Source organism: Chiroxiphia lanceolata, chromosome 7, assembly GCF_009829145.1.
Source record: "Chiroxiphia lanceolata isolate bChiLan1 chromosome 7, bChiLan1.pri, whole genome shotgun sequence".
NCBI lineage: Eukaryota > Metazoa > Chordata > Aves > Passeriformes > Pipridae > Chiroxiphia > Chiroxiphia lanceolata.
The window spans coordinates 6,425,321-6,451,149 of NC_045643.1; the positions used below are offsets into that span (position 1 = coordinate 6,425,321).

General features: G+C 42.0%; 1 protein-coding gene across 8 annotated transcripts in view; it reads right to left on the reverse strand.

Annotated features, from left to right (window-relative positions):
- The window catches only part of IKZF2 (IKAROS family zinc finger 2), a 119,441-nt gene that overhangs the window by 11,144 nt on the left and 82,468 nt on the right, over window positions 1-25,829 (reverse strand). For 5 of the 8 annotated variants that reach the window (XM_032693469.1, XM_032693471.1, XM_032693470.1 and 2 more), the window contains 2 exons: window positions 12,753-12,938; window positions 5,103-5,246 (listed from right to left, as the gene is read on the reverse strand). In XM_032693469.1, the coding sequence (XP_032549360.1) occupies window positions 5,103-5,246; window positions 12,753-12,938 (330 nt within the window). The remainder of the gene's footprint in view (window positions 1-5,102; window positions 5,247-12,752; window positions 12,939-25,829) is intronic. The other 3 variants (XM_032693473.1, XM_032693472.1, XM_032693468.1) reach the window with 1 other exon arrangement.

The window sequence follows — 25,829 nt, forward strand, 5'->3', positions numbered from 1 at the left end:
CCAGCGGAAAAAAATGTAAAATGACTGCATGTAGCCAAGAATGGAGCAAGTTACAGGAGCACTGGAGGCTGATCTTTGTAGTTTCCCCCCCTTCAATAAAAGATTCTATCCTTTTTGGACTGAGCAAAAAACACACACGCACACACACACACACACAGAGACTTCCCTTCCCAGTGTCTATTTAGGCAAGAAAACAAATAGAGAAACCACATGTATAGCTTTTGGTAAAAGGCAAAAGCACCGTTCATTGACACAGGCTAAATAAATACATAATGATGCTGAAGCTGGCTGATTCTTCACTGTGTGAATCCAAATTCACATCCTTGTAACCTTTTTACATCAATGGCATTACAGATGTGTGAAACCAGAACCACATGCTGGTAAATTATGGCAGTCACAGGGCAGCTTGTTACATCTCACAGCTCTCCTTGTAAGAAGCTCTCCATTACTTACATGAGGGCTCAGCACAACTGCTTTTCCAGTGATGGCTTTGGAGTGGCTGTACAAGGAAAGTTTCATGTAATAACTTCTTTTTAAATAGAAAAGGTTATACGTATATGGTACAAGATGTACGTGCTCATGGGTGTTCACACATACAAATATTAGCTGGTTGTTCACAGTTAACTTTTAAAGGTGATTTTATGAAGTCTGATAAATTTTGGTTGGTTTCTATTGTCTTTGTTACTTCATTGCCTCGGTACATAAAACCAGATTTTTTTTCAATAGTGTAAGTTAATAAATTCAAGGAGTTGCTACTTACAACTGGTCTGGCTATCCAAGAATTAAATTACTCAAGAATATTCTATCACCTTTTGCCAAAATTGCTTGGAACGCGATGTGTATAAAACACCATAAGAAACAGAACTGTAATCCAAAATCTCTTCCAAACTGCATTAGTACATTTCGACATAGCTATCACTCCACATTTCATTTTTGACTGTAATAATTCAGTCCACTCAGTGTGACTTATTCTAAAGTGATGCATACAGAACAGCCATGTAATCCTTAGAGATGATGCATCACTTCTGCTTGGGAACTTAGCCCTGATTAGCAAGGTAATTAAATATAAGTCTAAAGTGAAGCACATTAATATTCTTACTCTCTTCAGCAGTACTGTTCACATGCTTCCAAGTGGACCAACCGTTCCAGTTGTGTACCTCACAACATTTCCCTGCTACAACGATGGTCTAGGTAATCTAACGTGACCTGTGGATGATTCTTGCCATCACACCTCATGTTTCTGCTGTGCTCTGGCAGTCTGTGATGGCTGTCCTGCCGCAGACGGGATGGGCAGCTCTGAAACAGGACAAGGCTCCAGCCTCCCAGGAAACAGTGCAGCTCCTTCCCAAGTGGGGCTAAAGTGGAACTGGAGGACAGCTCCAGGAGGCATTTGGTGTCTTTGTCACAGTGGAAGAAAGCAATGAAAATGGAAATGGTCCCTGTCACCTGCTGTGGCCATTCTCGTGCTTGAATAAAGAAATGAATCTGCTGAGGGTCTGATTCAGCCAAGAAAGACGCTGTCAGTTCTTTGTAGGCTGTAGAGATCAAGAAATATTATCTATCCTTTATGGACTACTTGGATAAACGATGCAAACCTTATTTTGATTCCTTTTATCATCCATGTTTAGTTACTCCAGCACAGACAGCAAAGAAAGTTGTAAATTGCCAGTGACCTGAATTATTTATTCCTTTAATTATCATCCAGTTCCAAAGATCTCAGAGGCTTAGAAATGGAGTATGACAAAAAAAAGTAAAATAAATGACAACATTGGAAGGAACCAACAAATATGAGCTCAGAAGCTGGACAAACAGTCCAACAAACCACTACAGTGTGGTTTCCAAATTAAATTCCTCTTTAGCCAAATCTAGACTTAAAAATAACTAATCGGACTAATTATTCTGAATTTTCATGTAAAACTATGTTCAAATTCTATTTATTCTTGCCCTACATTAGTGAAGTAGATGAAGAAACAGTCTCTCATGTTAGTCTCTCATATGACATTCAAATAACCCTCAAAGCAGGTATTTGAAGCCAGATCAAAGCACACAGACATAGCTGTCCTGTGATACCTGCAGTCCATCTCATCAAGTAGCTAAAGCCGCTGCAGCACTGGACACTTGGGAGAAAGCTGCAAAAAAATCCTGGAGAAAGCCATTACAGAATTAACCCCTGGCTAAATTTCTCCCTGACTCCCATTAAGTGGAAGCTGACTGTAATTTTGATGTTGGTTGATCTTCATCTGTTCTGAGAAGCCTGTGTATTTTTAATTTTTACTCTAACAACCATGGTCTTATCGTAAGCCACATAAATGTCTTGCTTTGCATCCTGCTAGTTCTTAACCTCAGTGACACTCTGTGAGAGTAAGCACCACGTTCAAACTGAAAATACATGAATCTGCTCCACACAATTAGCCTGAAGATGTCTGCTTTTAATTTAACTGGTGTCTGCCTCTCCCTCATTGAACAAGAGGCAAAAAGAAGTACTCAGACTCCTGCACTTCGTAAGTTATACTTTCTGCCTCCACTATTTCAACAGGTTTGGTAAGACTACTACCTCAATAGCAGATACATAACCACATCTCTCACACAGAAATTAATTCTATTTGCTGTATGCTGTTTCCTTTCCTCCTCAAAATTCAGCCAGAGTAGAGACTGTGTCCATAACCACGGTCCCTTGGAGATAGCTGATCAGAAAGAGCAGTAAAGCATTGATAGATGTAGCATGCAAAGATTTTTAGCTTATGCTTACATGACCTTCTCATAAACACCATTAAGTTGTTTTGGACAAGTGCCATACTTGCAGTATGCACAGGAAAATTTCCTGCAAGCAAGAGAACCATTAACAAGTTCTTCCTGATGGAGTTGAACAATATTTCATTGGGGAGAAAAAGAGAAGAAAAGTGAGGTCATGGTGGAAAAAAAAAAAAGGCAGCCAAGTGAAGACTGCTGTTATTCAACTCAAACACTGTGATGTCATTAAAGATCAGAAAAGGCAGAAAAATATGATACAGTAAGTATGACAGAGGACACTTTTTCTCCTACAGCTTGATCTGGATAAAAAACTGAAACCTTGAATTCCTAGTTCCAGAAAAATGGAATACTAAAATAATCTGTTAGACCTATAGACAAAACATGTTTATCTAACAAGATAGTATAACCTGCTGAAGAGAATAATAATGTGCATCTCTCAGGCAAGGATTTCCCATCAGTAAATTTACCTCTGAAGACAACAGCAACAACAACAGATGGTCAATGGCGCATGAGTGGACAAGTAAAATAACTTTCCTGGTCTGAAAAAAACCTACCATCTACAGCTTCCAAAAACTGATTCAGTTTATACCATCCAAACAGTGGCTTGCCTCAGTTGTGAGGTATCCTGGTCATGAGCAAGCTGCACTGCTTATGGGAGCAGGCCTGGGTATGCCAGGACTTTAGGGAGGGCAGTAAGATCTCCAGCCCTCCTGGATCCAGTCTCTAGCCCCGCACAGATAACCTCTGCCAGGCACTGCAAACATAGCTCTGTTCCCTGGACAAGCTGGGAGAAAAAAGAGTGAGAGGTGTGAACTGCCCTTCTTCCTTTTGAGGCTGTAAGGTCTCCGAGGTTCATAAGCACCACCTGAAGTGTCAGCCTGTTTAACCCCTGCCCCTGGTGATCCCAGCCTGCAGGAACCCATAGAGCTTGCTGAGACACCACCAGGGAAACCTGCTGTGGTGGGGCCAAGTTTACCAGCTCATAAAGCTGTATGTGGCTTGTCAGTAGAGCAGTGCTCCCATTTCCATGTTCTTCAACCCCAGCTGTTGTCAAAGCAGTAAATTAAATGAGAGTATAAATCCTGCAGTTCTTATCAGCTATACAGCACTTCATTTCAGACCACTTTTAAAGACAACAGTCCAAGAATTAAGCTTTCCTCTCAGAAGAACTAACAACATAGGAAATACTGATGTCTCCCAGCATTCCTCATGTGGGTTGGATCATTCCTGACCTAACCTTAGCTCAGCACTGATATTTGGGAATGGTCAGCTGACCCAGAGCAGCCAGGTCAGTGTGTCAGCCCCATAGGTGAGCTGCTGCATGCTGTTGGCCCCCTACTATTCCAAACCCTGTTGGTTAGTTACAACCACAGTCAGTGGTGATTTAACAAATCCATCTAAATCTGCATTTAGCTGAGGGGCAACAACTTCTCTAAATGGCTGTGTTAATTGCTTACATTCTCTGATCTTCTCTGTAAGTGCCTTCAGAATGAGGATGTGACACCCTGATGTTCTGTGTGACTGTCCTTCCAGGGAGTGAGCATGGAAAACGCCTATTACATGACTTTAGAGTCTGGCAGCATACACTTACCCCAAATAATTCTCTGTTCCAGCTTCCCTCCTAAGAAGTTTAGCACTGCTTCAGTAGCAGTAAAAAGAAGCTTTAAGTTACAGCTCAAACCAAGTAAAATTCTCCACACTGTCTCCTGTTACAAGCTGAGCAATTTTAATATGTCAAGACACAAAGCAAAATATGAATTCTGGGCCTATGATTCTAAATCTGATAACCAAAAGCCATCCAATGCTGTTTCATATTTATGCATTAGTAAGTTTATTGTGTGCAGAGTGCTGCACTTGGAGCAAGCACTTCTTCCAACACAAGGGATGCAATTTACTTCCTCATGCCAGTATTATCAGACCAGTTGTTGCCAACTCTTAGGAATTTAGTACATCTTGAGATACTTGTTTGTTTTTTTTAACACATATAGAGACAGATAATTATATGACAGTCTTAGCTTGCTGGGTTTTTTTGTTGGAGCAAGGAGAGGGAAGATGACAAGTTTAAATCTCAAAAGGGCCAGAGAAAAGTTTTTTAAAAAAAACAAAACAGCCTTAAGATAAAAGCTCAAGGTCTTCTACAGCATTTGCATGATACCAGGGGCCTAATTTTTGAATTTTCTGGGTTGGTAAAATTAATTCAATGATTTTCAGGATTTCTTGCTGTGATTTGTTGTCTCAAAACCAAGTTCCAAGAGCACTACTACTTTTCCCCTTGTTCTTTTGGCTATTACAAACAACAAGTTGCCTACACCTACTCACTAAAAATAATAAAAGGCATATTTCCATCTTACCCACAAACTTCTGTGGGGTGGAGCTTTTACGCTTTCCCATGTTGCTTGTCAGCTTCTCTATAACAGCAGGTCTCTCAAAAGGCACCACAGAAATATTGTTGTCCATCACAGGCTCTTGTTCCTTACAATCTTCCATAGGAGGTACTACATAAAACCAAAAAATCATATCAGACAGGTCTGGTCCATACTTCACAGACAACACAAATCATTTGAGCTCTGCTGACCGTGCAACAAGTGCAACACAACATAAAGCAAGGTGCAAGAACACACTGGGCATCAAGACAGGGATCACCTGTAAGCAGAATCACATTTACAGAACACCTCTCATTGGGACCATCTTATTTAGCAGAAGCCCAACTTTATTAAAAGACTTGTTTTGTTATGGACACTCAAGATCCCCAGCGAGGAGGGGACACTTCTGAAAACTCACTCTGTAGATGACATTTTGTATTATTCCCCCTTCCATATGGTCACCTGTCACCAATGTAAATGTTTAGTTATCATTCTTTGTGTATTCCATTAACTTCACACTTATCATACAGAATACTTACTCTTATTATTATTTTTTTGCACTAATCTCAATGATTAAAAATCACACAAGGCATCGACGAGTTGTGTTTCCTGGGCCTGGCTGTGTGTTCCCTAAGACAAGTCTTCTCAAACGAAGGATCAGTTTGCTAAACATGTTTCCTCTTTCTACACATGAGAATGTAAAATCAACACACACTGTACTGGAATTACAGGATTAACATCACGTGGAAAGTCCCTTTAAAATCAGATGTAGAAACTATCAATTTTTGATTAATATTTTATCCCCTCAAACACAGATCTAACAACCTGTGAATGGAGGTTTTCTGCATCTGTCTTACCACTTTTTTGGAATCTGCAGGGATCATTCCTGTCCTAACTACATTGAAAGAATGCTCACACATTGTCTTTGAGACAACAACAAGAAATCAATGACCCCTTCTGACTTTACTCATTTTCCTCTTCCTCACTTCTTGGGTTAGGGAATAAGGTGTTGGAGCAAAAGTATAGGAATTGCACAGGCTTCTGATCAGGGTAGTGACTCATACAGGGTTTCATGCCACTGGGGTCAGAGCTATTCCCTAAGTGCCAACAAAGTGCTCTGGTTTTGTTGAACATCCTCTTATAAACACCAAGAAGGGCCAGTGGTACAAGACTGGGGATCAGGCCCAGGGAGTCATAGAATCATAGAATCAACTGGGTTGGAAGGGACCTCCAAGATCATAAAGTCCACCCCTTGATCCACTACCACCGCGGTTACTAGACCATGGCACTAAGTGCCAAGACATTTGCAATATATACCAAGTGTGATTCCACGTATAGCTCTGCTCTGCTGCTGTGAATGGGATACCTGGCCTAATTGTCCCACAGTCATCTTCAGAAAGTGGCAAGAGAAACTTGACAAGTATCAGCCACTATTCCATGTGCTAATGGCTTGGTTGAGACACAACAAAATTATTTGAGGTGAAGAATGTATGGCAGAGAAATAGAAACTGCGATGACATGGCACAGAGTTCCTACAATTTGTAAACTGTATTAGATCAACCTTCCAGTGAAGTCATGGGTACTGCAGAGGTAGTAGAGGAGGACTCACACCCATGTGTTCTGCCAGCCCTCCTCCTGTCTTTCACCATAGCAGCCTTTTGTGTCACAGACACCTTCTCCCAGAGACAGTGCCATAAATGAACACCACCAGACTACTTCCCTCCCATGTAACCGTACTGCTTTCAGGATCCTGACATGGAACAATCACTCCCCTGTTCTTAAACACTCAGCTGTTTGCTAGCACATAATATATGAAAAATGGGGTGTTAAAAGCCTTGTCTCTGCCTTCTTTCTAGTAAGGAAGAGCAAATACCAGGTAATTACAAAACATAATATCTGCTCAGGTGAACTTCTCAATTCAGACATTTGCAATAAGAAAACATGGCAATTTATTCATTTAATTCCATTTGTGCCTCTGCTGCTATGGAAAGCCGAGTACTTTGAGGCTTGGAATCTACCATATGCTATAAAATGATTTACTCTGCTGCTTTTTTACTTGTACAGGATGCTCCTCCTGAGAAACACAATGGTTTCTCATTTACAAGGCAGTCCTGCTGGCATCACTGAAAGGGAGGAAAAAAACCCCATAAATATGAAATGAATCTAATGTTGCAACAAAATGGGATGCAGTGTTCAAGTGACCTAATTAATGCCCAATGCAGACTGGGAGGTTTGGAATACTTTAATAGCTAAGGGTAAAGTTTTAAGGTTAATTAAATACTGTGCTTGGTCAGGAGCTATCTGCACTACTCAAGTATTTACCAAGGAGATTTGGGAAGAAAGGGAAGATTATGTGTGCTGATTTTCACTGGGAACTGGATCTGACTGTCCTTTGGCTTACCCAAACTCAGTGTATGCATGCACACACACGCATGAAACCCTGGCTGCTCACTCACTGCCATGGGCCAGGTTCACCTGAGTGACACTTCAAAGATTTCCAGCCCTTGGAAAGGGACAGGACACAGGAGGCTGGTGGTGTGGCAGGGAGGTGCTCTAAATCCCTCCTAGGAACACAAGCTCAAAGCATGCTGGCTTTGCAGGAATGCACTTATCCACAAAACCACTCAAAACCTCCTGACTAGTTTCACTGCCACCTGAATAAGCCCCAAATGTAACAACATTTGTAGGATCTCATAACAATTAAGTAATAATTAAATAATTCTATTGCTGGGCATATGTGTGTAAAATTTCCTACACAGAATTTGAAACCTTTCTTCCATGAAAAATGAATAGTGCTAAAAAAGACATCTGCTCTTCTCTAAGTCAGGCAAAAATCCTACTCGGACTCCTTTTAAAAGTAAAATCATCATGAGTAAAAGCATTTTCTTTTCTACCTTTCATGCTGCAGGCACTTTTTCCCACCTCAGAACTCAAGTCTCTAATCCAGGGCACGGCTCTTTTGCAACAGAATCAATGAATCACACCAATATTTGTGTTACGATGGGAATAAGTTAGCAGAATGTGTTTTGTTATGCAGATTTCCTGGGAGAAGGGAGATGGTCTAGTTTCTGAAACCATTTAAATGACAGGCAAAACTAGACCAAACAGGTGAGATGTCACATTTTAGAAACCCAAAGCTTTAAGCTAAGGAGCACATTGTCAATTCTAGGTACATTAATTTTCATTTCAATTTTAGAAGGTATACAAATAAAGGAAAAATAGCTCAGCTTGCATCACTTCTGTTTTGTTTTGAAGGAAAACACGGAATAAAAAAGGGGAAAACCAAACCAATCAAACACAACCACCAGTTCTCACCAATCAGCTGCTCTGTGGTAGAAGCTCATGTGTACACATTTACTCAGCAGTAAATGCAATTCCTTTTTTGTTGTAGTTCATCATACGTCATAGCAGGAGCAACCAAAGAACAGCTGGCAGGTCATAACTAGCTTAGAGCAACTCATTTTACACTGAGAACTTACAGTCTCAGCCCAGGAAGACTTTTTTTATTCTACAAATCAAGCTTATATTCCATGAAAAGCCCATGAAACATACTCCATGAGTATGTTTTTGTTCAGGGATGCTCTTAATTAGCTATCAGGGTGTGCTCCTGGATTGCCCATGAAAACATTCACTATCTCTAACACTGCAAATATTCTCAATAGCAGTTAACATGAAATGTTTCTAAGCCCAAACTCTCAATTCACAAACCTCTACAGTCTTCAGAACAAAGTCTTTCTTTTGTTGATGATACTGGTCTTTCAATCATACAGCTCAAAGTGACTATCTTTGAGTTTTTCCTTCTTTATTTGTAAAAAACCACATGAACTATTAAAAAAGTTTATGTCATTCCAGTGCGGAAAGAACAGGAGGGGGGAAAAAAGAAGTAAAAAAATTACCCAGTGTGTGTTTTGCTGATAAATACTTTTGTGTGCAAACACCAGACACTGGGCTAAGTCTCAGCTGGTATAAATTAGTATTACTCCATCAACCTCAATTTCCTTTCTGAAGCTCACAATATTGCTATTTAAAAGAAGTGTGTGTGTGTGCAGAGAAATGACAGGAAATATTCCCATGGACCCTGGTGTGAAGTCTCCTGTGGGACCAGCATTTTAACGATGTTTTAAGCAACCATGTAAGAGGGAAAGACACAAGGCCATTGTGTGTTTTCTGTGGAGCTGGCCTCTGAGCTTAGCACAGCCCAGGGATGGGCTTCTTTCTCTTTCTCCCAAAAAGAGCATCCTTCTCCATCCCACCAGAAGAATTTCCCTGGACTTTTTGCTCTGTGGAGGTGGAGAAGAACGCATAACTGAGTGTAAATCATCGCTAGCCTTCAACATTTCTCCCTCTTCATTCCTGCAAAGGTCATGTTCTTGGCACTCAGAGACTCTGTCACCCCCAATATGCCCTAGCCAGGAGACCGCAGACTAATTTCTCCCTCCAGGGCCAGCACTGCTCGGCTGAAAATTGCCAACAACCAAGTCATGGGAGCTCTCTTGCAGCATCTGTCCTGCTGAGCAGGGAACAGGACCACAAGGAGGGGCAGCTCAGCAAGCAACTGGCACCCCACAAGAGGATGGAGTGAGACGCAGAGACTTGCACATTCCTACCCACACAACAAAACTAGCCCTTCTGCCCCTCCTCTTGCTTCCCCTTGTGCCTTTAGTCAGGTGATTTAGCCATCTGCAAGACAGAGATAATTGAAATTAAAGGACTGATCAGGCCATGGTGAAAGCACCCATGTTTGTAACATGCCTACAAACTGATCATCTTGAGCACAATGCTTGAAAAAAATCCAAACCAAGTATTTGGAAAGAGAGTTCGGAAAACTCAGCCCCAATGGGATGCAAAATAAACCAGTGATCAAAATCTCCAAAGCATACTCTCAGTCATCCTCAAGAATATCATTTCAATGTGTGACATGGGAGAGAAGGAAATTAATACATTTTTTCAGGGTTATTCTAAGACCCAGCTTTAAGCTGAGTAATCATTTCTGTACTCTTCTCTGGTGCCTTTACAGTCCCAGGGGAAAGGATTTTGCTGCAGAGCTCTACAGGTTGGTGCTCGTGACTCTCATGCTGAGCTTCATGGGTGGGAGCAATGCTGGGATGAGAAGTGAGATTTACTACTGGTCCCAGCTGAATGTGGAGCTCCCTGTCGCTGCCTGTCCTCACTGTGCCCTCGCTGAACAGCGAAATGAAGACAGCGGATCAAACATCCCCTTAAACATTCACCAGGGGAGGCACAGACATATTTGCCCGGAGGAGAAAGAGGCACTAGTTGAATTCAAAGTGCTGTTTTAAGCTAATTTTGTTGAGAAAAGTGAAGTGGTTGTGTGAACATTTCTATTTTAAGCCCAAGCAAAGTCAGTCAGGCTGTAAAGAAAAGAACTGTCCCGCATGGGGTTTGCACTGGTTTAACTTCAGTTGGTAGAAAAATCAGTGCAAGGTCAGCCACTGCAGCTTCTTTGGAGAGACAAGGTTAAAGACTTGCCCCTCTCGTCATGGCATTAGGCAGCTCAGAAAAAGCTCTGGATTTTCTCAGAAATCTATCAACAAGAGTAAACCTAATTTTAACAAATAATTGAATAATAAACCCGGACGTTGAGTGGAATTTGGGAAGCTCCTCCACAACGTGGTCTCAAACTTCCTGGCTGTCATAGCTATATCAGCCTACTGTTATTCCCTAAGGAAAGGCTGCCTGAAGTCATCACCTCCCTGGTTAACTAGACAGGCACACCCTCGTAGCATGAAGAGTGTGTATTTTGTTAGGAATGAACTCAGTGGTTCAACTCCTTCTAAGTGCTCCAACAGACCAAGCCCACAACAGGTACCTTCAAACAGCAAAGCCCTGAAATCAGCCTGCCCACTGGCCAGCAAAGAGCCACCTCAGGCAGATAATCACTGACTTCAACATCTTTAAAGTCATCCATGACATTTTAAACGTTGATTTTAGTCTCCAGGGTGTCTATGAAGAAAGCAATTATTTAATAGAGTTGTATGAACATTTTGGCAATGACTACTAAATATATTTAAAATACCATTATAGGAATAAATTGTTCATGGAAAAGTACTATTTAAAATATTTTGGAGATTTTTGTCGCAAAAATATAGCCTGTATTAGCAATGCTGAATAGATTTTATTTCAGCTTGGATTTTCAGGTTTTTAGAAATGATCTTTCAGAACTTCTACAGAATTACTTTCCAAATGAAGCCATATGACTCCACTCAACAATGAAAAGCAAAATGGAAAAAAGTGGAAGTGGTATTTTGCCTTTTCATTCACCCACAATCTAACTGGTTTGGGTATTCTTAGGTATATGATAATTTTTAATCAAAATGGAAAATGTACAATTTTAATATTTTCTGAATAGTATGAAATTTTAAACACTTCAAGTACCAAACATCTAAAGACAACTTCTAAAAGTAAAGAGATGATCAGTTTTAGAAGAGTTTATGAAACACTAATTTTGAATTAAATTGTAACCATTTTTGGACAGCTACCATTTAGCATTTAGTGCTACAGATTAAGCCTTCAACCCTGCAATCTGAGGCATTATGCTCATTATCCATACTAATAGCTCCAGAAATTTCTGAAAACAAATTCACAGAGTTTGACATTTCTTGCTTTCAACAATCTTTTGGCAATCTTCAGTCCTTATGTATATTAACACATGCAGTGTTAGTTAACATATTAATACTAGCACATGTAAATGCATACAAACATTTTTTGGTTATAATTGCTTTCAACAACTCTATCGAATTCCATTCTGCTCTAGTGATTTTTACATCTATCCCTCCCTTTTTTGGAGGGATAAGATAATATTACAGAAAGTAGAAATAAAGACTTCTGAATACCTTCACCATCTTTATAATTATCACTCACTATCAGAAAGGAGTGGGAAGGGAATCACACATTTTACACATGGCTTCGGCCCCCAACATAAGAAGGATGTGGACCTGTCGGACTGAGTCATGAAGACGCACTGAGAGCTTGAGCACCTCTGATATAGAGACAGGCTGAGAGGGCTGGGGTTGCTCAGCCTGCAGAAGACAAGGCCCCAGGAGGACTTCCAGTGTCTAAAGGGGCTGCAAGAGAGCTGGAGAAGGACTTGGGACAAGGGCAGGGAGAGACAAGACAAGGGAATGGCTTTACACTGACAGAGGGCAGGGTTAGATGGGGTATTGGGATGAAATTCTTCCCTGTGAGGGTGGTGAGGCCCTGGCACAGGTTGCTCAGAGAACCTGTGGCTGCCCCACCCCTGGAAGTGTTCAAGGCCAGGTTGGACGGGGCCTGGAGCAGCCTGGTCTAGTGGAAGGTGTCCCTGGCCATGGCAGGGGTTTGTAGCTATATGATCTCTAAGGTCTCTTTCATCCCAAACTATTCTATGATTCTATGACATGACTTTTAGGGTAATTTTTCTCAGGTGATTTTGCTTCATTTTCGTCTCTATATTTTTACATACTAAAAAGCTAAATACTGACAACACAAAATCAGCAAAAATGTTGCTGGTAAACTGGACAGAGTGAGGATTTTAGCCTATCTTTTCTCCTTCTGCCTATCTGAATATAAACAATCTCTAAATTGGAAACGATACAAAGATGAAAGGAAGGAAGAAAAACAAGACGGAAAAAAACCCACAAGAGATGCTCCAAGTCCAAGTGCCCTCAGCAGACGGTTTGCACCCACCATGGTGACTCATGACCTGCCCAGCAGCCTCCATACTGACATTCTGCAGATAGTTGTGGCAGCGTTCCTTGTGCTCCTCCAGCGAACTGCGCTGCTTGTAGCTCCGGCCACAGTAGTTGCACTTGTGAGGCTTCCCCACTGCGGAAAGAATGAGAGCATGGGGTCAAATCCACTGCAACACGCTTCTGCAATCAAAAAGACTCTCACCTTTGCCACAAACAACTCTCTTGTGGTGGAAAGACACCTAAGAAAGGTTACTCGAGTCCCAGGCCTTTTCCCCAGCCCTGTTTTCCCACCGCACACACCTCCTCCCACCCGCCGGGTACTTTGCCCCATCCGTTTTTCACACTGAGGCGCTGTATCAGCAGAAGGAAAAGGAGGCGGACTTGGTTGCAAAGCAAATAAACAGATGCTGAGAGGGGAAAAAATACCAGCCAGCTGAATCACACCCCAGCACTGCCTGCGTGTCACCAAGTCTCGTGGGAAAGAAACTTCTGACATATTTTGCCCATGGCATGAACAAAAACGAGCTGCCCCAGTGGCCTAATTCTTCTCCCAATCATGGGGAAACCCATTACATGGCCCAGAGGAGTTCTTTCACTGAGAAAACTTTGCCAAAACTGCTAAGGGAAGGTTGGAAAATAAACAGAAAGTAACTTTGGTAACTGCACTGTTACATGTCACAACTGAGCAACCACCAGTAATTCAGAGACCAGATAATATTGAATATATATAATATAAATCTATATATATCTAAACGTATGCACATAAAAATATAAAAGCCATGTACAATTAAAATCAAGCCAGATGAATGCAAGATGTAACTCCAGTTTAAAATATTTTTTTTGTTTTGCTCAGCAGTATTATGCACAAATGGCAAATGCTTCTTAATACATGCAAAACCTGGCACCAAATTCTCATAAATTATATCCTTTTCATAGCATGTCATTAAGAAACCACAAGAATGGCCTAGCCCAAGGCCAGAAAGCTAGCCAGAAGGTATTTTGCCAAGCGGTGCTAATAAAGGCTTTTAATATAATTTAAACTTGTAGAACACGAACATTTATCCTTTAATAACTAAAGAGCCATTAAGTTAGTGCTACAAGTCTAGTAAAACACCATCGGCTGTGAATTTCAGAGCTGGCTGAGGGATGGGGAAGGTCAAACTTCTCCCAGAGTTTTGAAAATCTTCAGTAAGAATTTTAGTTTCTGGCCAAAGAAATTGAGAACATCCTCTGTTGGATAATATTCATGTTTCTGTTGGGTTTGTCCCAATACTGAAAGCTTTTCACAGTCATTTACTTAATGAAATCTGAGCTGTACTAATTGCAGCCAAACTGCACCGTCACCCCTGGGAAGGGAAAATGCAGGGGAAGCGGTGGGGAGGACAGCTGCAGTCAGGAAGAAGCTGGGCAGAGGGTTCCTGGTGCTGGGGCTGGAGCCCCAAACATGGAAAACCCGGAATCAGGGTAATTCTCTGGGCCCTCTGCAGGACCAGCACATGCCACATCACCCCGTGATGGAAAATGAAAAAGCCTGAGCCTGAGGAACCGGAGCTGGTCCAACAGTTTCACATGGTTTTATCTCAGAAAAAAAGGGATTTGATGAAATGAACATGCTTGCAGAAAGCTTCAGTTTTTCCCAAGGAGTTTGTGTGTGCAGTTCAGTGACACAACCAAGTCTTCCACCAGGGATAAAAAAAAAGCTGCTTTTAATAAGTATCAAAACTGTGGATTTTTTTATTTAGAGATAAGATTAAAATCCTCAAGAAAGTGTGTCTGAGACTAAAGAGTCATTGTGGCCTTTATTTTACTTTGCTCACTTGCTTACACTGTTGCCATAACTGATGCTGGTAATGGAAATCTCAGTGGAGGCCCCAGCGTGAGGCTCATTATCATTCCCAGAATAACTGCCCTTGATGTGAATGATCTGGATCAAGCCCCAGCTCTTAAACATAAACCAGCCAGCTCATTCTGGAGGCACCTTTAGGAAAACTCACTGGAGGCTCCCTAGGATGGAAAGACTTTTCTAATCACCATTACAATGCTTCATCATGCATCTAGATGGCATCAATGTCTGTCAGTCTGATGCCCTCATTAGAAGCTAATATGGTGTCTAATAAAAAAAAAAAACCAGTGCAATGGAAGGGATCATGTTAACTAAGCTGAACCAGTTTGGCCACACCAGGTTATCAAGCAATTTAGATAAACTGTAAGACACAAAGGAAAGGGATGATTGCTTGCAGCTATTCAAGGCAGACATAATTAATTAAATTATTATCATTTAACACAGAAATATTCTGCTACAAGCTCACATTACAGAAAAATAATTGATTCAACAATCAAAAAAGAGGTTCTATTAGACCTCTTCAAATGGTTGCTCCCTGCATTGCAACCATTTCAGTAACTATTCACACACAACATGGCAGAGCTTTCCCAGTAATATCTAGGATGGTCATCTACCTAAATTCCATCAAATTTCAAGGTTAATAGAGATGATAAAAGCTAATAATAAAGGCATGATTTTTACAGGCAGTATGGGATTTGAGGAACATAATTCCCCAAGGAAAGAAATAGTCCCAGCACACACGCTCCCTCCTCTGGGAGAAGATAAGAGAATAAACAACATGTGGCAAATGTTAGTCATGTTGCCTAATACACAACTGTGAAGAATGAAGTTTGTGAGCACGAGTTGAGTAGGATCAAGTACAACTCCCTTGGGTTCATTTCCAAATTCTGTCCCCGCTGGCTCTAGAGATGCAATCCCATCACAGCCCCACACGTGTAAAATCTGATTTACGCTATAAAATGACAGAGTGACTGTGACTTGAGTTGTGGAGCAATTGATCAGGTCAGACCACAATGGAATCAGGTCTGATAGCAGGAGTTTGTGTCACCAGCAAATCTCACAGCCTGTTTGGTCAGAGGTGCAGCGAGTCGAGGCGGCAATTACAGTCTAGACTTTAGAAATCGTGTCATTGTGACAAATGTCAAGCCACTGAAACAGCTGCAAATATCCCCTTGTATTCTCAAAGTAGTCAATGACAATACATATATATATATATTTGTGGAAATGAATGTTGCCAGTGGGTGTACATTTCTATGTATTTCATATTACCCAACAAAAAGCTGTAACAGTGTGTCAGAGAATTCAACTCCGATGACGATCTCAACCGCGTACTTTGTCCCACAGAACAGCCAACGTGAAAACATATGAGTACCAAAGGAGATTTCAGCCTTGTCAAATACCTTAGGGTAGATCAATATTCAGAATTTGCCCCCAAAACATGTGGCTCGCACCACTGGGCACGAGCAGTCTTTGCCTATAGGCCGTTGAATTGAAGGTAAAGAGTCCAACAGCACTACACCTACCAAACTCCCCTGCGAGCCCCCACTAAAAGCAGGTCTTTCCACTGTGGAGCCATTTCCACTGTGAAACCACTCAAAGTTTGGCTCAGTTTGGTTGACACGAAGCTGCCTTCTCCGAGATCCCCACTGAAGACCATGGTACACGGACACCGCATTGGGCATTGGACGCACCTACCGCTGACAGTGGTAGCAGCACCCAAGCAAAGTCAGTACCTTTTCAGGAAAAACAATCAGATAAAAAATTACCATAACCTATTCTCATAGACACGACACACCACATTCAACACAAACAAGCCCCAAATCTTTGAGAAATCTTCGGTCTGTTGTTGAACTGGGAAAGACCAGGGCACTGGGTAAAACCCAGTGGCCACACCTATGAAACAGCTAACTTAAAGAACATTTTAAAACCACTTTATATTTCTTACTGAAATGTCAGAATTTCCACACATTTAAGCTCAGATTTGTACAGATGACAACATGGCACAGAAAACCCACAGTGGAATCTCAGCCTCAAATGGAAAATATTATGACAGTCACAGTGAAAAAGACATTTAAATTAGAAGTACAATTTTTACCCTGAAACAGGTGAACCACTTGTCGAAATTCACAGTGAAATGGAGTTTGCTTGTGAAATTAAAATGCTCATGTGGAGGGAGGATGGGGAAGAGGAGGAGGACATTAAAGCAAGGTGTTTCTGAGTTAGGAATACTTTGAGTCCTGTGGGTGAACTTTGGTAGCTGAGAAGTCTGCGTGCAGCAACAATGAGATGATGTAACTCTAAGGTCAATATTCAAGACAGAAAGCAGACTAGGACCTAGACAAACTTCTCTAAAGTCATAAAAAAGGTCAGTAAAAGAGACTGTGAGGCACTCACGCAGCATTTTGCTCTCAAAAGAAATGGGAGTGCAGAGCAGAATATAAAGTAAGTCAAAGGGAAACAACAAGGCATCCCAGGTAACACCTTGCCATAAGCATATAAAGCGAGAAGGGCTTATGGAACAGGTTAAGAGCTACGACACACTTTGCTGAGCTAAAATTCTGCCTCCCTCATGATAAATGACAAAACACACACTGGTTTCAGCAGTCAGGATTAATTACTCCCACATTTCCCTATTTTGGGTAGCACATTCTCCTGAAGCAATGCAGAGCAGAACCCCTTCCCATCCCTTTGCCTGTGTCCCAAGCCCTGGTGACAGCTCAACCACCACCACCACCTGCTCATACAGGAATGGGCATCACTGTGGCCGTGTGACTTAGGCCAACCCAATCCACGGACCAGAGACTTTGCACTGGGCTTTGGATCAGATTTCCATTACTTCTGCACTATTGCCCCAGCCAGGCCATGGAAGCAAAGCCAGTCGGGATTTCTGCACTATGTGGCCATCTGACACAGCTACTTTTGGTCTGAGGGAGACCCTCTGATGGCAGTGCACTGAGTGGGGTTTATTTCTGTAAAATCTGACCTCTTACTCAGCCCCAAGCTCCAACAGCTGAAGCAAACACCAGTACTCGTTGACTGAAGCTTTCTGAAGTAGCATTGAGGTTAAAATGTTCTTTTGGGCTGACACACCTATCAGTAAGGCTGTAGAATCCACTGTCACAATCATAATCCCTATTAATTCACCAATCTTTTTTTCCCTAAAACTGGAAGGTGCCCGGGTGAAGGGAACTGTTCTACAGTTGCACAGTGGCTACTACAAAGTAGCCCTTTGCCTTCAATAGGACTTATCAGAGCACAATCAGCTTTAACACATAGGTAAAAAATATGATTAAGGTGCTGGGCTGGGACCAGGGAGCGCAGGGTTCAACTCTTGGTTACACTACAAATTTGTGACTGCAGGCAAGTTACTCTGATTTCCTGGGCTTCAGTTATTCATACGTATGATTAAGGTAATCATTCCTTTCTTTGCAGCATGTAAATGAACTCGTGCACTTTGCCAGATGCACAGAAGCGAATTTGGTGGAGCTCATACAAGTAGGGAGACACAGAAAAATAGGGCCTGTATCTCTACTGAGAAATTAAGGACTTAATAATACACTGGGATTTTATTAGATATAGGAGTGAACATTAAAGAGCGGGAGGAGATACTTAGGGTGTCACAGAGCAGAGGATCAAGCAGGAATAGTAAGAAAACCAAATCAGAAAAAAACCAACATGTGGCATGTGCAGCACAGTGTCCTTTCAGACCGGGAAACAGTCCACCCAGGGAGATGTCACATGCCCGGAGCTTGCGGACATTTCACACCACACAGAACAAAAAGGAGAGCATGCAATGGTCACAGAAAGGGGGATACAACAGTTGCTGCAGTCCTTCCCACCTCCATTTCCCACACCAAGGACACAGTAGTGAGAGCCAGGGAGGGCCCAGGTTTCAGCAGGAGGGCTGAGGATGTGGAGACACAACACACGGTCCCTGCGCTTCGCTACTGTAATTAAACAGTGTACTTCAGCTTTTCTACAGCTGCCCAGCTCAGAGCCTCACACACAAAAATATTTACATGAATAATAGACCCCTGAACGAACTAATCACACAAAAAAATTAAAGTGAGACCTAAGCCCATGCTGGCTCTGAGCAGCACGTAGCTTTGCAAAGGGAACTGCCTCCCACTCTGATGCTGCATCATGCTGCTGTGCCTAACGACTGTAAATGTGTTAATTGAAATTCATGGGGGCTCTTTGATGCATTGATTTTTTTTTTGTGCCTGTGAGAATACACACACACACACACACACACACACACTACAATCCGTATATACTGGAGTTCAGAAATAACACCCAGTCCCACAGCCAGCCCAAGATTGTCCAAGACAACATGCATGCAGAAGTCACAACATGGAAACATCTAAAATAAGGCTCCAGGTTGGCAGTGCACATGAACACATGGATAGGAGACATGGGGTGTCAAGTACACTCACTTCTGAGTGCCCAACCTGTGACATCTTAAAGCAGTCTGATTCTCAGAAAGAACAAAATCTCTAGTCATGTTAAAAAAATTTCACCTCAATCTCTTAATGTTGCAGTCCAAGCAGAGGCAGCAATACCTGGGGTATGGAGATACATTTCTGGATCTCATGGAGTGTTGATGTCTCCATTCTACAAGCACTTTTTAGATTAACATATTTTGTGCCAAGTCTTAGGGTTCATGAAGTCATGTGGTAACCAACAGGGTCACCAGATCATGCAGTAGTGGAAACCATACAACTAGATCTGCACTTAAAAAGGTTTCTGGACAACTCAAAAGGTTCAAAAACCAAAATGCAGCGTTACAACAGGAGAAGCTACATACAGGTCTTTAGGCAACTGGTACTTTCTTGACTTGGAGCTCGAAATAGAGCACTTGACTGACTTCGAGACCTCATGGCCCAATGCCTCTTAGCCAACAGTATTATCAATTGCCTATTGATATATATTGATATATATGTGGCTGTTCAACAGCCACAACATTTAGTGAGCTTCCCAGTAAATGAAAACCAGCTTGCCCTGATCTTTTGCACAGTGGCAGTCAATATTAAGTTATTTCTGTTGACAGCTACCATGTACTGTTCTAGCAGCCCTGTGCAGGTAGCAGTGAAACACTGCGAGATAGTCACGGTACAGCACCACGGAGTAAAACAGTGGCAAAACCTCCACCTCCAACCCCTCTGTTTCCTAGACACACCTGCCTCTCCTATAAATACCTCCAGGACACAAAACAGCAGCTTGACACCTGCATTTACCTGCCAGTTGTTTACAGCACTGTAAAATAAGCAGCAAACAGTAAAGTACTGTACCAGTGTTCAGTTCTCCCTCAATCTTCCATGGCAAGCAGTGCTAAACATCAGATTATATATAAACCCTGAGGACTTCACCCATGCTACAGCTTGGCTAGAACAGACCCACAAAAACACATGCATGTGGAGAACAAGTAAATGCACTAGTCAGGAGAAACTTCTCCTATCTATACCTTGTCTGGGTATAAGCACAGGGCCAGAATCTACCATAAATCAGTGCTCATGTACAGTATCTAAGGGCTTGGGTCCCTATTTGTACCTTCAGAATGTTCTGCCTAAAGCCTGTTACAACTTTAATAGTTTATTACAACTTATCTTGCAGCTACTGGTGGCTCTGTTATATAATCTGATTCATCAGATTGTATTCATTTATTAACTGATCTGCAGGATTTTACAAATAAAACAATGTTTCAATCTGCCACAAGGGTTATAAATAAGTAGGTGGCATTTTTGTGCCAGAAGTTTAACAAAACAAACAAACAAACTCCTGTTTCGTTGGCACAGTCACAGAATTACTGAAATCTTCCAAACTGTAGAGATACTTTTAAGGCTCCTGCCACAGTCTTGCAGCACACATTAAATAATTCAAAACAGAAAAGCAAGGACCTTACACCCCATTTTCTTCCTTTGCAGCACAGAAGACAAACAGTTTGCTTTGCAGGTTTGTATGTTCTATCTGTGTATGTTTGACAAATGAAGGAAAATATTCCTGTCTCTGTGAAACCATGCAAACAAATCATGCATCAAATCAAGGAAAACACAGATAGGGACATTATTGTTGCATTTAGTTCTGAAAAAGACGAAATTCACGGTTACTTGCTCCAATTCCACATCTCAAGAAACATATATTGCCCCACACAGAAGCTCTCCTCATGTATTTTTCTTGGCTTACCTGCATTTCCTTCGATATAGGAGCTTTGAAGCCAAAAGGCATCCGACAGTCATTTTTGAGTTTATATTAATGGCAATGAAGCTTTCAGATTCTCCCCTCCCCACATATATATATTTGAAAATTTCAAGTGCAAATATTCTGCACTTACGCTTCAAGGCCACTGAACTGAGTGCACTGTCCAAGTCCCACACCAACACATCACAGAATGCCAGGCACCCCAGCACTGGTGGGGTTCCCAGGAGTTCTACATCAACTCTGAAACGGTTAAATACTATTAAAAGAAGACTGTTTAAATTGCACTGTGGTGCTGAGATAAACTAATACAAACCAGGAAGTCCACAAAATAACTGGTGTTTTATCACCTGTCTGGCTTCAAAATCACTTTAAAGCAGCCAGGTATACCATCACTTACTTTTAAAGGGGGAGAGGCCCTCCAAGGAATACGAGAGGTGACTTTGGAAAGAAGCCTCCACCCTGCAATGTCTCCATGCTATCTGGATGTGGGAGGGAACCAGCTGAAGACAGAGGTTAAACCTTAACTCTACATACCAGCTCTGTACTTTCCACTCCAGACCTTTAACATTGTATGAAGCTGAGTTGATAAGCAGAGTGATAATTACTTCACATGACAAACCTTCCCAAATGTGTTCTTGGCTTCTCTTCATTTTAACCCAGCAACAGAGTGAGCAGGAAAAATTAAAACAAATTTAGGTTGGTCTGTTGTTCTCCTTTGCCCTGTCCACTCCCTGTCAGTGCCACAGCTCAGCGGGAATGTAAGGAGGTGACTGGAGATCCACACGTCATTGGAGAGCAGGTGGGGAGGAACAGCTCACAGGGTCAGTGCAGGGTGTGGGTAGCTCGGTGCAGATCAGGAATGCTGCTGGACAAACACTCCCTTCACAAGTGCTTATGTTTGTTTGGGGGTTTTTGTTTCCTCTTTGGGTAAAACAAGTGTAGATGTTGGGCCAGATTTATCAGTACTGTCAACGGAAGCAATGCCCTGAATCCAATCCACATCAGCTGCGTACAGTTTGTGTCTATTCCAAGTGCAGCTCCTTTGCATATCCTGCAGAAGCCCTTGAACATTACAAAGCCAACAGGATCTATGCATTATTTGGAGCAGGCAGTGCCTAACACAGTACTACCAGGAATTTTATACTAGATAAACAACGGGAAACAGAAAATATGCAACGTTTAACTTTCACTGCAGCACTCGATAGTTTTCTTCTGCATAAAACCACTGAACAAACCCTGAACACTGGCTCATTTCTTTTTATCCCATGGCAATGAGTTCCACTGTTCCACCTATACCTTCCTGCACAAGAAAAAGCACTTCTTTTAGCACCTGACACCTTTCAGTTTTATGTCTCATATTAGCAGGTAGGAAGAACACACTCCCTTCCTGTACATTTTCCCTTTTCTTGTCACTGTCAGAAACAAAGTTTTGGAAACAGACTGTTAAGAGCCAGCTGTCAGGAAGATAACAGCAACTTAGTTAGAGTAATATTGACAGCTCTTCTTTTCCCTTCCACTGAAGTTGGGAGTTCTCACTTATTTTGATCGAGGCCAGTAGTGAAGGGAATCTTGCTTCCCAAAGCAGGTCAGGCTGTGAAACTAATGGGTTCCTTTGGGACATGAAAATTTTTATTCACACTTCCCTAAACCGCCCAGGATTCAGTGTGGCCCATGCCTTTGTGCAACCCTCGTCAAGATCTGTTGTTCAAGCGCGTGGCTGTGTCATGTCTTGCACCAGTGTCAAACGAGGTCAATCAGGAAGAGAGCTGACTGCCTCCTTTCACCTCTGCAGCCTTCCCATCTCCCCTTGTTGCTCTCTGCCTCACAACACATATATTTACCACCAACGATGCAGAGGAACTCAAAATAAGGGTGGGACTTGTCTCAAGCAGATGGTGCTGAGCCAAGCTGTGCCGCATACTTTGGGAAACCTCATATGCTAAAGTCTCCTCCAGGCTTCTCGGGCCAGCTCGCTGTTCCCAAATGCTCCTCCCAGCACCCAGAGCATTTATGCCAGCTTCATCAAGGCATATGAAAATGCTGCTACCAGGGATGGACAGATGCCTCATTTCCCCACCGTGCTCATCACCTACACTTTGTAGTCTTCCCTGCTCCACGTTCAAAATTTACCATAGTATTTGGCAGGAGGAAGTCAGGACCCTTTTGTACGAAAACAATTCTTAGCACAACAAAAACTGACTATAAAGATACCTTTTAAAGGATATTGGGATCCTTTAACTCTGAGAGAGGATCTTGGGATACTGGACAGCTTCTGTTCTAGCACAAATATCTACATCAAGTGTGTATGTCTTGATATTGAAGCTACATTAATGTTTTCTAGGTAATAAAAGTCAGCAATTCCTGTTAGTCTCAATATCTTTCCTAGTTGTACTTTTTTGTAACACAAAAAATAAATAACAACAGTTCCAGAGCACTTCTTATATCCAGGATTTTTTAGGTTTCCTCAGTGGAGAGAATTAGTAGGAAGGCAAGGAGGAAGAAAAGATTTTGGGTTTTAGAATGTTTCCTTTTTGGTGCAATTAGTTTTGCACTACAAGCCCTGGATAGATTCAAAAACTGTAATCGTGACTGAAAGGGAGGTAGACAAAATGAAAGGAAATTAAATATGGGTGTGAAATTAAACCAAAAGGAAGAAAAAGAAAAGAAGGGAAGAAAAAGAAACTGCTTGGGCAGAAAGTAAAGGCAGAAAAGCTGGAGAACAGAAAGCAGCTCTCTAAGCATCCAGAAGCACTTTTAAAAGGTTTCCTGTAGGAGCAGGGAATTTAGGAAACTCTGAACAGACTTAAATGCATTCCTTGATGGGAAAAAAAACCCAAAAACATACTGAAGGCTCCACCAGGCTCTTCAAAATAGGTGATTTCACCAAGAATTCTGAATCAAGAGTAAACGGATGTAAATTTTCTCATTTCTCAATATCTGGGAGAAAAAAAAATTATCTTTTTCTCATTTTCTTACATCTATTTTTTTCTTTATGTGGAGGGTTTTGTAACTGAGTCAGCAGATGTGGATTTAGGACATCTGGGTTCATTCCCATCTGTGACACTGATGCCTTGAGTGCCTTTGTGAAGCCCCTTCTTGTCACTACTCTGGGTTCATCCCCTGCAAAAGGTGGCTGGGCTGTAAACCTTCCTCTCTTCTTGTCCTGGGCTTCAAGTCTGAGAAATGAATGACTGTATCTCACCATGACCCTTTCCCTTCTCTTCTCCAATGGTGGGATCCTATCCCAGTGACTGTACACCAGCGTTCCATGCTGATCAAGGCAGAAATCTCATGCACCTCAACCAGAATTCTGCTTGCAGCCTCCTGAAGCTGGCTCATCATTAGCCCCCGGGACAAACTCACTGCTTATGGAAGACCAGTGTATGAACATAATGGATATATTTTTCACAATATAGCTAATGTGGACATTTTACTGTGGCATGCAAAAGTCCAACAAAGCACCTTTCCTGGTGGATGACCTATTCTTTGCAGCTGGGCAGATTCATTCCAACACAAGATGCCAAAAATCAAGCCTTTGATGCTGCTTGAAGGAAATGTAGCTGGGGATATCGAGGTACACTTGATCCTACAACAGCGTTACCAACACTGGCAATTTCACCTCAAGGCAGACACGATACTGTGTTTTCCTCCAGCTCCCAGTTCTTGGAGTCAGCTAGCTGGTGTGTTTGGGCACCCACTCCCTTCCCCTCATGAAATAAGTATCATAAGGTAAATAAAAAGACTAATTTATCACCTTGGGCTCTCATTTGTAAGTATCTGTGATATTGAGGATCCAGACTCACGATGTTTTAATTCCCGGGCTGAGAAACTCATCAACAGTGTAAGCTCTGAGGAGTTGTGCCAATAGCCACGGAGTTTCTTCAGATTAGGGAAACTACAACTGATATTAAAACCTCAGACAAAAAACCACTTGTGTGAACCACACATTTTCCTACTGGAAATTTTCCACTCTTACATTATTTTAAAATTCAGTGGAGTTAAGATGGCTTTTTTCCCTAAATGTTCTCTAACTTATGCCTTAAATCATTTCCCTGTTCCATTCTGGCATTTTATAGGAAGAACACTAACATTTTTTATGAAGCACAGAGTAAATTGTCTCCTATAAAAGATATCACTCTATTAGGAATATACAGTGGCACATTAACTATGCATTTAATTTTCATTTACAGTAGGGGCTCCATACCCAGTACACTGACTGTATCAGTTTTTGTTTTCATAACCTATTCCTGACACCTAACAAGAACTGGGAGTGCTGCTCCAGGATTTGGCAAGAAGGAACAGGTTGTGGATGAGCAGGTTTCTCTGACTCACCTACACGGATCAACAAGGAAAAATAAAAGGCAGAGGGTGGAGATTGCAAAGGGAAAAAAAAAGAGCGAGGGAGAGGAGTGACGTGTTCCTTTGGATGCAGTGTGTAATGGAGCTGGCAGGCTGCCTGCCCACGGTGCCACAGAGTTCCAGACATGCCAGTCCAGCTGACTCAGCTCTTTGGAAGAAGGAAAGGGAAGGGAGAAATTTCTCAAGTGCTTCTGATACCCGAGGGATGGGGATTGCTGGGCTCTCCTCGAAGATCTTTGAACCCGTCTTTCCCACCAGGGACTTGAGTGGTGTCCCCAGAGAGGTATTAGAGAAAGATGCTCACACGATAACTCTGAACAGAACTACTTATGCTCGTATCAAATCCTGCCTTTGTGGTTGTTGGAAAATTCATCAGCACAGCTTTATCCCACAACCCAGAAATGTCAGGCCTTTCCTAGCCAAGGCTAACTGCTCTCAGACAAGACACTGTCTCCAAGGAGACGAGCAGAATGCAGGCACATGAAGGGTATCCAAGTGAGAGAGAGTCTACGGCCCATGTCACTCTTCTATATAAAAATTTCATCATCTGATTCTGAGCAGTGTATTTTTTGCATATGATTTATTTTTTAGTGAGACCTTGAAGCCCTTAAATCACCTGGGCTC